The sequence below is a fragment of the Acipenser ruthenus genome, chromosome 13 (genome assembly GCF_902713425.1).
Source record: "Acipenser ruthenus chromosome 13, fAciRut3.2 maternal haplotype, whole genome shotgun sequence".
Lineage (NCBI taxonomy): Eukaryota > Metazoa > Chordata > Actinopteri > Acipenseriformes > Acipenseridae > Acipenser > Acipenser ruthenus.
This window is the reverse complement of record NC_081201.1, coordinates 2,253,067-2,265,643: the sequence shown is the minus strand read 5'-3', so window position 1 is coordinate 2,265,643 and position 12,577 is coordinate 2,253,067. Positions and strand designations below refer to the sequence as shown.

The 12,577-nt window shown below is 38.3% G+C and overlaps 1 protein-coding gene across 2 annotated transcripts; it reads left to right on the top strand.

Annotated features, from left to right (window-relative positions):
- Positions 1-2,601: 2,601 nt before the first annotated feature.
- LOC117418058 (putative sodium-coupled neutral amino acid transporter 10) lies at positions 2,602-12,508 on the top strand. 2 transcript variants are annotated; one of them, XM_034030616.3, is made up of 12 exons: positions 2,612-3,122; positions 4,043-4,160; positions 5,435-5,480; positions 6,382-6,475; positions 7,335-7,472; positions 7,852-7,973; positions 8,216-8,321; positions 8,716-8,898; positions 9,442-9,550; positions 9,925-10,031; positions 10,222-10,345; positions 11,123-12,508. In XM_034030616.3, the coding sequence occupies exons 1-12, from the start codon at positions 3,033-3,035 to the stop codon at positions 11,383-11,385; spliced, it is 1,500 nt and encodes a 499-aa protein (XP_033886507.2). In that variant the 5' UTR covers positions 2,612-3,032; the 3' UTR covers positions 11,386-12,508. The 2 variants fall into 2 exon arrangements, with proteins under 2 accessions (XP_058891424.1, XP_033886507.2); XM_059035441.1 differs by lacking the exon at positions 10,222-10,345 and having other exon boundaries at positions 2,602-3,122; positions 11,123-11,302.
- Positions 12,509-12,577: the final 69 nt, after the last annotated feature.

The following is a 12,577-nucleotide window of genomic DNA, read 5'->3' as shown; positions in this document are numbered from 1 at the left end:
ATACAGTGACAATACAGTGTCGTGTTCATATTGCGGGGACTCATCTTAAAAACATATATACATATCTTGCAGTCTACGAGAAAAATGGTTATTCGTTTAGACAGTGTTTGACACAACATAGAGGTTCCTGACCCATTTGTTATGTGAAGGATTTCACCTTGAGTAAGATAAGTAAATTTGCTGTTTATTAGTGTAATAATAAAGACCCTTTTGTTTTCAAAAGAACTCTATTTTCTTCATCACCAATATTATCTCACATCTCACCTTGTGTGTGTGTGTGTGTGTGTGTGTGTGTGTGTGTGTGTGTGTGTGTGTGTGTGTGTATTTGTGTTTATATAATTGTATGCTGCACAAGTCCTTTATTTTTAGTTAAAATAGCCTAAGCAAACTGTACAATTGCAAATTGTATTTTTTTTTCAAATTAGCCTTGTTACAAATACTATTACTGCAAATGAATAATAATAATAATAATAATAATAATAATAATAATAATAATAATAATAATAATAATAATAATAATAATAATGTGTTATATAAGTACACTATCTAAATTGTTTGTAATTATTCAAAACATTTCTTTCCTTTTTTTAAAAAAATGAAATGACAGGGACCGCAAATTATTAAAACAATCTTTATTTAAAATTTAGAACATAAGATGTGAAACGCAATTGTCTAACAGATCAACTATAATCAAAAAGTGCAGAGAGGGGGTTGCACAGATCTTTCGCCAGACCTGCCGCTATTTCTGTGTGTATTTATTTTGTGTTTCCGCTTAGAGTGGACTCTAGATTTGAGTTTCGCCCCACAACGTATTTACAGATACTCCCAATATAAACAGTTAATAAATTCAAATATTCAGGACGCTTGTGGACAAAAAGTAATTTACCAATTAAAATATCTATTTGTAATGCTCTGTTTCTTTAAGAAATGGGTGTGTAGTATACCAACTGCACACTAACGATGTAGGTATTCGAATGTAATTGGGTATAAATCAAAAATAATCTTTGCAGAATCACTGGGTGGCAATCTCAGATTAAACATTTGCAGATTGCAGTTTCCATTTAATTCCCATATTCTGATCTAGATTCAACAACATCAAGCAAAAGACTCATCTGATGTATAATTAAGCCCTAACTGGAATAAATGTGCTTTGCTCTATACTGTGGTTTACAGGTCTGCGGCTCCACCTGGTGTCTGATTAGTTTAACTCCATATACAGTAAAGCAGCTGCCCATGCGCAAAGCTCTATTGACCCTTGACACAGACAGATAATAAGTACTGTCACTGAGGTGACAAGTAGGTCCTGTACCATTTGCACTCAGAATGACGCAGACTGTATGCAGACAGCATGTTTCTAAACCCCACAGTTTAAAAACGATTTAATAGTGGAAATGATGCAGGGGGCCGGTAGGGGGGTGAGCTGCTAAAAGCATTCACAAGTTCAAACCAGTTATAAACTGTGCGTGTTATCGCTGTCTTTAGCTGTTAAAACCGACATCATCCCAGTCTTGCTGGGAATATAAGGGGATTTACAGCATCGGCCAACCTTTGAACTACAGTAAAAATGATATTCTTAATAACCGACAGTTACATTCAGTTCTTGGTGACTGAATTTATTCAGCTGTTTCAGGGCCCAACGGGAGGAGGCGGCGGTACTGACTCCGACAGTCAGGCACTGGGCAGCTGTGCAAACTTTATAAAGGACTCTTATAGTTTTAAATCACTTGGGAAGCATTTTTCTGAGGTACTGTAAGGACGAGTATGTCTGCCTAGCAGCTGACGTTTTCAAAACACACATTATACTTTCACACTTAAAACAAATTAGAAGACAAAATTCAAAAAGCTGTTCCATCCAAAGAGATTATTTTAGAGCTACGAGTGGCAAGTTTGTCTAAGCTTTGAGCTTCACGTTTCAGGGTGACATTTACGTTTGATTTGCCTTTGTTGTTCAGAGACTTGCCATTCTGAATGTACAATAAGATGGGAACTTCGATGGTTAGGATAATAAAATAATTTGCATAATTGTTCAGTGTTTTACAGATAAATACAGGTGCAGAATGTCAGCTCTGACTCAGCACTGAGATATATGCTTTGTTAATATGCCCTGTGTTTACCATATCAAGCTGCCCATAAATATTGTAATTCTAATAATTCCCATTGCAAAGCATTTACACTGAGATCAGCGTGTCAGGATGGAACTAATTAATGACCTTCAGATACCTTCTGATTAGCAGTTGTTTATGGTTAGTTAACCAAACCATGCTGACAAAATGTACATCGCGGCTCCTGTATTAGCTTAGTGCCTGCAGAGTGACAAGGAAGCTTATTCCTTAACGCACCTGCCAGGGTACACCTTGAGCAAATGATGTGCGCTAACTCATGAATAAAAACACTTCTCTCTGCCAGCACACTTTTTCACCTTATTTTATATTGAGAATTGTGCCGTTTTCATCAGCGCGCCCTAGCTGCTAGCAAGCTCATATCCGGGTTGCATCTGGTTTTAAAGGGTTGTACCAACGTAAGCAAGAGCTCTTTAGTGTCAATAAATTAAATAAATAATTCACAGGGGACAAGAATTAAGTTTAAAACGCATTACTTCCGAAATTCTCCAGTGGCACTCCCTGTCCGCAACAGTAAACACGAATTATTAAAAAAAAAAAAAGCATGACAATACATAACACTTGACTATACATAGAACACCACACCACGCCCATATTGTTTTTTTTGCAGGAAAAGTTATTTATCCTGTGTGGTTCTGTTATTTTATTATTGAAGGTTTTAGTTCTCTGGTGGGCGTTTTTTATTGGTCATCTTTACAAAAACATTTCTCTAAAATAAAAAGGGACATGCACAGGTGGAGCCGTCAACTATGCAAATAAGCATAACTCGCCTCAAGCAATGGAAGTAAGCCAAAGAATGATTCAAATGAATAGGTAAGTGCAACAACAGTGTAGTATTACTGTCCATCGTTGTGTGAAACTGCAAAGCCGGTCTGATCACTGCAGTGCGTCAGTTTGTATTGAGGGGTTAGCATGGCACTGACAGGGCTCCGGAAGACCGTGAACTTCATGAACAGCATTGTTGGAGTCTCTGTGCTCACTCTTCCTTACTGCTTCAAACAGGTACGTCCAATGAAACCTTACAAAATGTGACATTTCCAAATCTAACATGAAATACTGTACTACTATTATGGTTTCCGGTAGACTTTTGCAGTATAATTTTGTAGTTTCGTTGATTACGTGATGTTAAATAATTCTAGGTGATGCAACATTTTTGGCCATAGCTGAATTATGTGTGTGTGTGTGTGTGTGTGTGTCTATATATATATATATATATATATATATATATATATATATATATATATATATATATATATATATATACTGAGCATCAAAATAAACTTATCACTTATATTTGGATAAAATTCACTAGATGTGATCAAAAAATGACAAACTCTGTTTTAGAGCAGGTGCAGTGACTTTTTATTGTGCTGATTAACAACTGACATCACAAAGATGCTGCAAAATGATCTGTCGATGTTGGGCAGGTGTTGTGACTCTTGGTCTCCCAGTTCGTGGCCTGTCATTGACAGAGTGTGACTGGTTATACCGTCTCACCAGGTTTGAAATTGCTGGCTGTGATCACCCAAGACAGTGAGCCACAGTACACTGCCCAGTTCCAGCCTCCAACATGCCGATTTCACAAAGGCGCTGCTCTCTTGACAGACGTGGCATATTGTTTTGGTTTTTTTTCTGTGATTTTCTTTATTGCTTTTATTCAGGCTTGCAATTCAACAGCTGAAATCACTCAAAATCCAGTGTCCAATCAACTGTCTCACTAATTAGTTGATTAAGTGCATATGCTTCAGTCATAATCACTCAAGCATGTCATGGTCAAGGATGAATGATGGAGCGATTAAAAAGAAACCAAAAACATTTTGCCAATGTCCATCATTTACATACCTTATATTTTTTCATGAAAATAAATGTGTTCTAATATTGACACGTTTCCTTTGATGCTGGGTATATTATTTTTGTTTCAGTGTGGTCTAGTTCTGGGGACCCTGCTGTTAATCTTTTGGTCATGGCTCACATATGAATCGAGTATGATGGTAGTGAACACTGCACTGAAAACCAGTAAGAAAACATACTGCGGACTGGGTAAGATTCTTATAGTCAAGTGATGCTACTGTGTCATAATGGGTTATCAAACAGGAGCCAGATTTAGCATACATACTGTGAATTTGAGCAATTATCATGTTAATATTGATTGAAACGCCAGTCCTCAGCACGGAAACAGATGAACAAATTCTGAAATAGCAGACTAGCTGATCAAGTCAAAGCACCCATGAGGGGTAAATCATAAAATTAACGATATTAGCGACAAAGTATTAGTCATGCTATCTAAAGTTAATCCCTGGTCTTAAAGGTATAGTATGTATAAGCCCCATGTTGAAAATATCAGTTCCATAGGTTCCTGTAAAATGGGCACAGAGGAATCTATGGAGGAAGGCAGTATCACTGAATACAATTTGCATGTAAAATGTAACATTGGTATGTAAAATCAGCAACACTGTCAGAATGAACTTAATGTGAGCTGGCTAGTCCGGTTAGTAGTTTGGTGTTTATTACTACAATTCAGCAGTGTGTATTTCCCTTACACCTGGGACCAGAATCACAACCACTCCATGGAAAAGTCCATTTTAATTTGCATGCACCACAACTAAAATATTTATAGCATCACACTTTCACTTGCACCATTCAATATTCATGGTTAACTTCGTGCCCCTGTATTGCACTATGTAATAAATTACATTAGTGATGTTTTTACAGCAATAGCTTCTTAAAGCGCCAGCGTCTCACAATTCTGTTCAATTCTACAAAATATTAGTCCTTTATTATTGTACTCCAGAAAAACACTACAATAATATTTAACTGACATTGAATTTGAGTTTGTCATATTTCAGGTAAAGAGTTCATAGAAATGTCTGTCTACTTCCCTGAGTTTAATACACAGAAGTAGGAAAGATGTTAAAGGGGTTCTGAAAAATATAGCGTTACCCGTCCCTACGTGTTGCTACAACTGTTTAAATAACGTACCTGTCATTTCTCTTTTCATTGTTAACATCCTGACAACTTTGTACACTCATAACTTTAAAGTCTGTTTCAAAGCTCTTTTCAAAATGTCCGCTCTAGTGCACTGATAGGATTATTGCCCACATTGTCAAACAGATGACACAGCAATAACGATCCATCATGTGGTACAGAACATGGTAATATTCTCAAAGAAGGAGGTTATCCTCCAATGTATTCTAGCAGACAAATCCATAGATTCCAGGAATGAAGATGGTCTGTATTGGCAGAACTGTATTGGACTTTCTAGAATATCAGATTGCTTGCAGTAAGAAATTACATTATTGATTTATGTCTTTTAGCTCAGCTGTCCTTTGGCAAAATTGGGAAATTAACATCTGAAATATGGTAAGAAAATCTCATGTGATTTATTATTCTAAATGAGGAATTCATACTAATTTCACTGGGGTCCTTGGCAGAGAGCATTCCAGCTTGATTTTCTTTTGTATAAAAAATCTATTTTTCAAACTGAGAAGCTTTTATTAGAGCTCATCTCTGTAAAATAATGAATCAGATTGAGACCATCGGCTTTTGAATAGATGTATACATGCGATTTAAGTTAAATGTTTTTTAAAGAATTGGTTGAAACAGAAGGCCTTATCATGAGACCACATGTGCCAGTAATAGCAATGTCTTTGCATGCAGAAGCAGCATGCTTATTCTCTGTAATGTCATGCATAAGGGTTACAAAGAGCACAGCTTAGAGAATGCAACAGTGTTGTCTTGTATGGTGTGCAGAATATTAGAAATGCGTTGTGCCATGTTTCTGGACACTTGGGAGCCTCTTCACTTAAAGTAATGACTAATAACAGCTTTGTTGGCAGGAAATGGGCCTGCACCAGTGAGAATAGACTGGGCTGAGACAACTAACTAACAGCTAAAGGCTCTGGGCCACTAAACAGCCGACCCTGTGACAATTCACGTGTCTCAGCTCCCTTACATTGCGAATGAATGAAGGGAATGGCAAACACGTGGTTTCAAAGCCAGCTGATTTTTCTGCTTAAAACTTACCAATGTGTAAAACACTAAGGTTTAGGTCATGTTGATGAGGTATCAGATTCCATTCCTGTTAGGACCTTGTTTTCCAACCTCCTAATTGAACACTTAAGTTCAATTAACCACTTTAAGATCTGGCTGGAACTAAGCCCTGGACTGATCAGTTTGATCATTGAGAACATTGGCACAAGGTCCTGAGCTGGAATGTCTCAAAAGAGACATTTTTTGTCTGCTGTACAATCTGTGTTTGTAGTATCCTTGGATTCATGATGGGGGTCTGCACTGCTTTCCATGTGGTGATGGGAGATCTGGCAGTTCACCTTTTACAAGGGTTAATCGGTGAGGAGGTAAGTCATGGCAAGGTTTAAATCCACATCATGATAATTGTGGGTCTACATGACTGTGAACAGGCGAATGTGAATGATTTCATCAGTTATCAGTAGTTGGAGCAAGTTTAGACTGTCTCTCATGGTCACTTTCAGAGTTCAGATTGGAACGGCACAGCATTCTGCATGCTAACAGGACACACAGACCCTTGTGCTAATAGGAGCCTGGGGAAATCAGCAGGCCAGCTTAATTAATGCCTGGAATATATTGCCTTGTAACAAACTGTATAAGGAATTATAAAATATAGATATCAGCAGTGTATATCATTTATGAGCCTGGGTAAAGCATGGCAAACTGCACAATGGCTGTGCAAATGTACCTACACTATTGTGGACACTGTCGAAATGCCACAGTAAAGACCTTTAGATAATATAGCATAGAAAACTGCTAAATATAAAACACTATTATGTGGAGGCTGTGTGGTCAGTGGTTAAAGAAAGAGGCTTGTAACCACGAGGTCCCTGGTTCAAATCCCACCTCAGCCACTGACTCATTGTGTGACCCTGAGCAAGTCACTTAACCTCCTTGTGCTCTGTCTTTCGGGTGAGACGTAATTGTAAGTGACTCTGCAGCTGATGCATAGTTCACACACCCTTGTCTCTGTAAGTCGCCTTGGATAAAGGCGTCTGCTAAATAAACAAATAATAATGTGCATTTCCTGTGGGTATTTTAATATGAAGCAGTACAATATTGATATACCCTGACGAATATGGAAAGCAGAATACTGTAAAATACAGAATGCATGTACTAAGCAAAATGAGTCACGGTAGTGAAGCACCAATTATACATTTGTATCTTTTGCTTTGTGTTATTTGAAAGGTCACCCAGAACCAGCGTGTGCTTCTTATTTTTGCCATCGGCTGGCTTGTTGTTCTTCCTCTCAGCCTGACACTAACCAGCGACTCAATCCTCTTGTCAACCACAGCAGTAGTCGGCTTTACTTGCTTCATGGTTGTGGTAAGTGATTCACCTCCCCTTGGATACCAATTGGGGAAAGAATTGTGGTCACGTCCTTAAAAGCGGCAGTGATTGTGCTAAAAGGTTTAGATTGATCCACCTGTCAACCGTTGTGCAGCAGCTACATTAGCATGATCTGAATTGAAGCACATCCATACAAGGAACTATGCAAAACGGTGGAACAAATGTACACTGAACTTTGATGGTTTGCTGCCACCTGTTGGAGAAAAGAGGTACTGCTGATGCAGTGAAGTTAGGTTCAGGAGCTCTTTCTCATGTATATCACTACATGCTACTTAAGTGGTGGGCTAACCCAAGCTTCATCATAAATAACTACTGGAGTGACCAGTTCACACAGAGATCCATGTTTCCCCTCCAGACTTTATTTCACTGCTGTCACAGACTGCTCTCCAGTGGTCAGGAGGTGCAGGTGAGATTCTGGATTTCGGATGGTTTGCTGGAGTGTCTGCCTATCTATGGAACTGCCTTCAGCTGCCACCCGTAAGTAATATTATTGCAGGTCGCTGGTTTGCCCTTCTGCAAAGGCAATGGATACAGCAATATCTGAATATATAGGGGTCTTTTAATACTCTGTCTGGAGCATTTGTAACGATAGCATTTCAAATATACCAACATGTATTGTGTGTCAGGCTTCAAACCCTGCCCTGATTTGGAGTGACTGCTCCAGTAGTAGCTGAATAGTTTACTTCTCACCCCTGCCTCTTGTATCACCTTCCTTCCAGACAGCTGTTGCCAGTGGTTTGTGTGAAAGGCCTTGACGTTTCAGAGCAGCACACAACGCATGCCATTAAGCATGCATTTGCTGCAACCTTAGTGTTTTACACATTGGTAAGTTTTCAGCAGAAAATAAATCTGTAATTTTAAAATACTGGGACAGAAAAAAAAAAAAAAAGATTTTTTAAAATACTAGGGGTGTGCTGATAATAAAATTGTCCCCAGACGAGAAAATTAGCTTCCAGACAGCTTTTAAAACAATGCAGAAGTTAATTGCCATTGATTGGTACTCAGTTGTAAAGGTGAGGGAAGGACAGCTTTTCTTGTTTTGAAATCAACACATTCATGAATGGATTTATTTAATACCTGCCGATAAATACTTCTTCAAGGCAATTAAGAGTATGAGTATCAGCACCCCCCTGTAAAACCTTTTTCTCTTTTCACTGCTCCCCTTGTGCATTACTGTGTATGTTTTTGTGTATTGAAGCGCGTGTTGTTATTTGCGCAGGTTGGATCATGTGGCTACGTGTGCTTTATGGATGCTGTGAAAGGTAACATTCTCTCTAACCTGCCCTCCAGTGCCATGATGGAGGGGGTGCATGTGGTGCTCTTGATCTCCGTGGTGATGAGCATTCCTTCGATAATCCAGCCCTGTCGTCAGGCCATCGGCACACTGCTCTTCGAGCAGCAGGTTAGTGGCATGCAAAGTGTTCAGGGCAGGCAGGCCCTAGAGACAAAACTGTAACCTGTCAGGTATGCAAAGTCCGCTTTGGTCAATTAAATATATTTTGGTATTAATGAGACTTCTCTGGACTGCTGTTAAAATATTTTTAACCAAATTCCTCTGGGCTTCAACAACATCAACAAAAAGTGTGCTAAAACAATACTAGAAGCTTAACATTCTGTCTCTTAATTGTTCTGTTTTGTTTGTTTTCTTAAATCATACAACGTAAAGTTCATAAATCTTTCAGAATTGCAGAATCTACAGCGTTTAATTAATGGAAACAGACTTTAAAAACGGTCTTTGAATAACTTAATTGTTGTGACTGGAGCACATTATTTCGTTATGAGAGTATTTTTTTGTATCGTAATGTTTTACATTATTTACAGACAGAGAGGCTCTCATGCATGGATATTTGTTAATGCCACAGCAAGCTTGTCGTAACAGTTAATAAGCAAACAAAAGCACCTTGTAAACGAAAGCGTCACCTTGTGCTTTTACTTCTCTGTCCAGGTAAACGGCACTTTCTCAGTTAAAGGAGACATGTCTCTCTGCCAGCACATTGCAACCACATCCATTCTGCTTTTCCTCACAATGACTGCGGGGATCCTGGTACAGGATGGTAGGTCCAGTTTCACTGATAAACCGCTACACTACACTATATGCCTTTCTGTTTGCTTAGTTAAAAATATGTTAACCCGTTTATATCATTTATTTTTCCTTGGAGGCTGCCAACCCCCTGCCAAGCACTCATGTTTATTGAAAGTACTGCCGTTTGCTTATTCTAGCCTCCCTTCATCTTCTTTGATCTATTTTTTAGTACAGGGGCTAAGATGCTTGCTTGGGTTCACGGCCAGTTACTGTTACTGTAGAACTCCGGTGAATATACTGCAGTGCTATGTAACTGCCAGCACACTACTTCTTTATCATTTCAACCCTCTGTATCTCAGCCAGATAGAGAGGTGTAAGAATGCATTGTTTTTGTATCTTCTGTAGTGGAGACCGTGCTAGGAGTTGTGGGCACCACCACTGGAGCGATTATCTGCTACATATTCCCATCTCTAATGCAGTCCAAACTGAGAAAAGGAACTGTCAGTGGAAAGGTAGATCATGCTGCAAGAATATATTTCTAATGTACATATTGCACTACCCATTGGTCATCCACTTTAATGATGATGACTCCTTGCTGGTGTCATTTTTTCCACGCTGTTACACTTTCCCCCTGTGCTTTGTATGTGAAAGCTACAAGCACAAACGGCAATTGATATTTCTTTTTTTCTTTTTCACGTTTAGATTGTCCTAACAGTTGGAATTAGTTTACTTATTACTCCAGTCTATGCCAACATTGCTCGAGTTAGCAAGGAAGGAATCAAACTTGAGCCTATGCGAAAAGTTCTATCACTGTTTGAGCTAAAAGGTATGAAAAAGCCTCTGCATTAACTGATAACTGAAAAAACCTTCAGCAGAACATCGAGACCTGCAGTTGCATTAGTATGATGGACAGGCCATTTGCATTTTGTTTTTACTGTTTGCCATGGAGATACTGTTTCTTAGTAATGGGATGATGAAATCTACCAAAAACAAGATGAATTCCTTTCTTATCAACAAGGCTGGCTAGCTGTGGTAATTGAGGTACAAGCCTACATACCCAGAGCATACAATAGTTAAATAAAATTGGATTTAATTCCAAGTGTGTTAGATCAGTATGATAATGTGTTCGTTCTACCAAATTTTAACTTTATTAATGTCAGGCATTTTTATTTTTAAAAAACAAATGTAGGTCTGAGATGTATTTATTTATTTCGGTCTACAGAGTATTTTTCATAATATTCATATTACACCTGCAAAAAGATTTGCACATTAAGTACATAGTAACTATGCATAATAACGTATGTGGAAGTACACATGTATTTACTTAGTAACTACTATGTAAATACACAGTAATTAGAGACACTTAATGTAAAATGTAAACAGTATAAATTTCATTCAAACAAAATGGTAGGTCGTTAATTAGCACCACCTAAGCTTTTCTGTTTGTTAAACATTTTATATACACTTCAGAATACAGATACTATTATAGGTACCTGTGGTCTTGCTTTAAAGCAGTTTCTGTACTCTGTCTCCTGCATAGACTTTCTGTAATCTGATTTGCTTGGTCCATTCTATTTCTGTTACTGTTGTGCTCCACTCACAGCAACAACCCAGCCAACCCTGTGGACTGAAAACACAGTGAGAATCCTAATGAACGAACAAACCCCCAATACTGCACTGAACGAAGAGAAAGGAACGGAGTACAGCACTTCAGACGCTGGTCTCCATGACGACACCCATCAGAAACGAACTCCGCAAAGGAACCAGAGCGAAATAAATGCAAGTTCTGAAAATACCTTAGGACCTTACCCAACCCCTCTGCGTTTTTTATTAAAAACTCCCAGAAACATGTCCAGCTTTACTTGAGAACGTTTTAATAATGACACAATGAAAGACCAAGTCAAGGCTGTACTGTGCTGTGTTTAATATAGATATCTCCAGCGATTTTGCAAGGTTTAAAGAGAACACCTTTGATGAACAAGAATGCTCTTTCTTCTGAAACGTTGACACTAATAAATAAAACATGTAAAATACAGTATGATTAACAGAAGCCGGCACTACATGATACACAAGGGCGGCTGTTCCCCCAGCCTGCAGCTGCACCAGTAATTCTGCACTAGGCTACAGTACCTCCCACGTTTCCATGGAAACAGTGCCTTCTCAGACCAAGCCTGCCTCTTGACTTATCAACTTATGTTGGTTTTATAACAGCAAAATTTGGGCTTTGGATAGTTTATAATAATAGCATTGCTTTGTAGAGAGAAAAAAGTACTACACTTTTTTTGTAGTAAAATAACCTACAATGCTATGGAAAGACAGACCTGCAGAGGTGTGTCTGTTGATTGAGTGATTACTCCTCATGTAGTTTCAGTTACCTTGAAACCAATAGCAGTCAACTCTTTCTTTCTAGTTTATATGTATTACGCATTGTTCCTCACTATCTTGTAAAGCACTTTGTGATGGTGGTCCACTATGAAAGGCGCTATATAAAATAAAGATTGATTATTATTATTATTATTATTACTATTAATGTACTGTGTTATTTTCTCAAAACTAAATGAACATGAGCATGGAACTGAATCTTACTATAGGACAATGTTATGTGGTCTACTGTACACAAAATTAAATACAATGATACAATAACTGCATTCAGAAATACAGCTAGGGTTGCAGGGTTTCTCTTCATATGGTAATACTGGAATTAAATTAAACCTTAAGGCTTGAGTTTCAAAGAATCGTACAGCATATGGAGAGGCTGTGTGGTCCAGTTTAAAGAAAAGGGCTTGTAACTAGGAGGTCCCCATTTCAAATCCCACCTCAGCCACTGACTCATTGTGTGACCCTGAGCAAGTCACTTAACCTCCTTGTGCTCCGTCTTTCGGGTGAGACCTATTTGTAAGTGACTCTGCAGCTGATGCAGAGTTCACACACCCTTGTCTCTGTAAGTCGCCTTGGATAAAGCTAAATAAACTAATAATAATAATATGAATAATGCACATTCTTCAGAAGAATACGTGTGTGTGTGTATTACTCTTAAATAGAGAGATTTAACAGAACA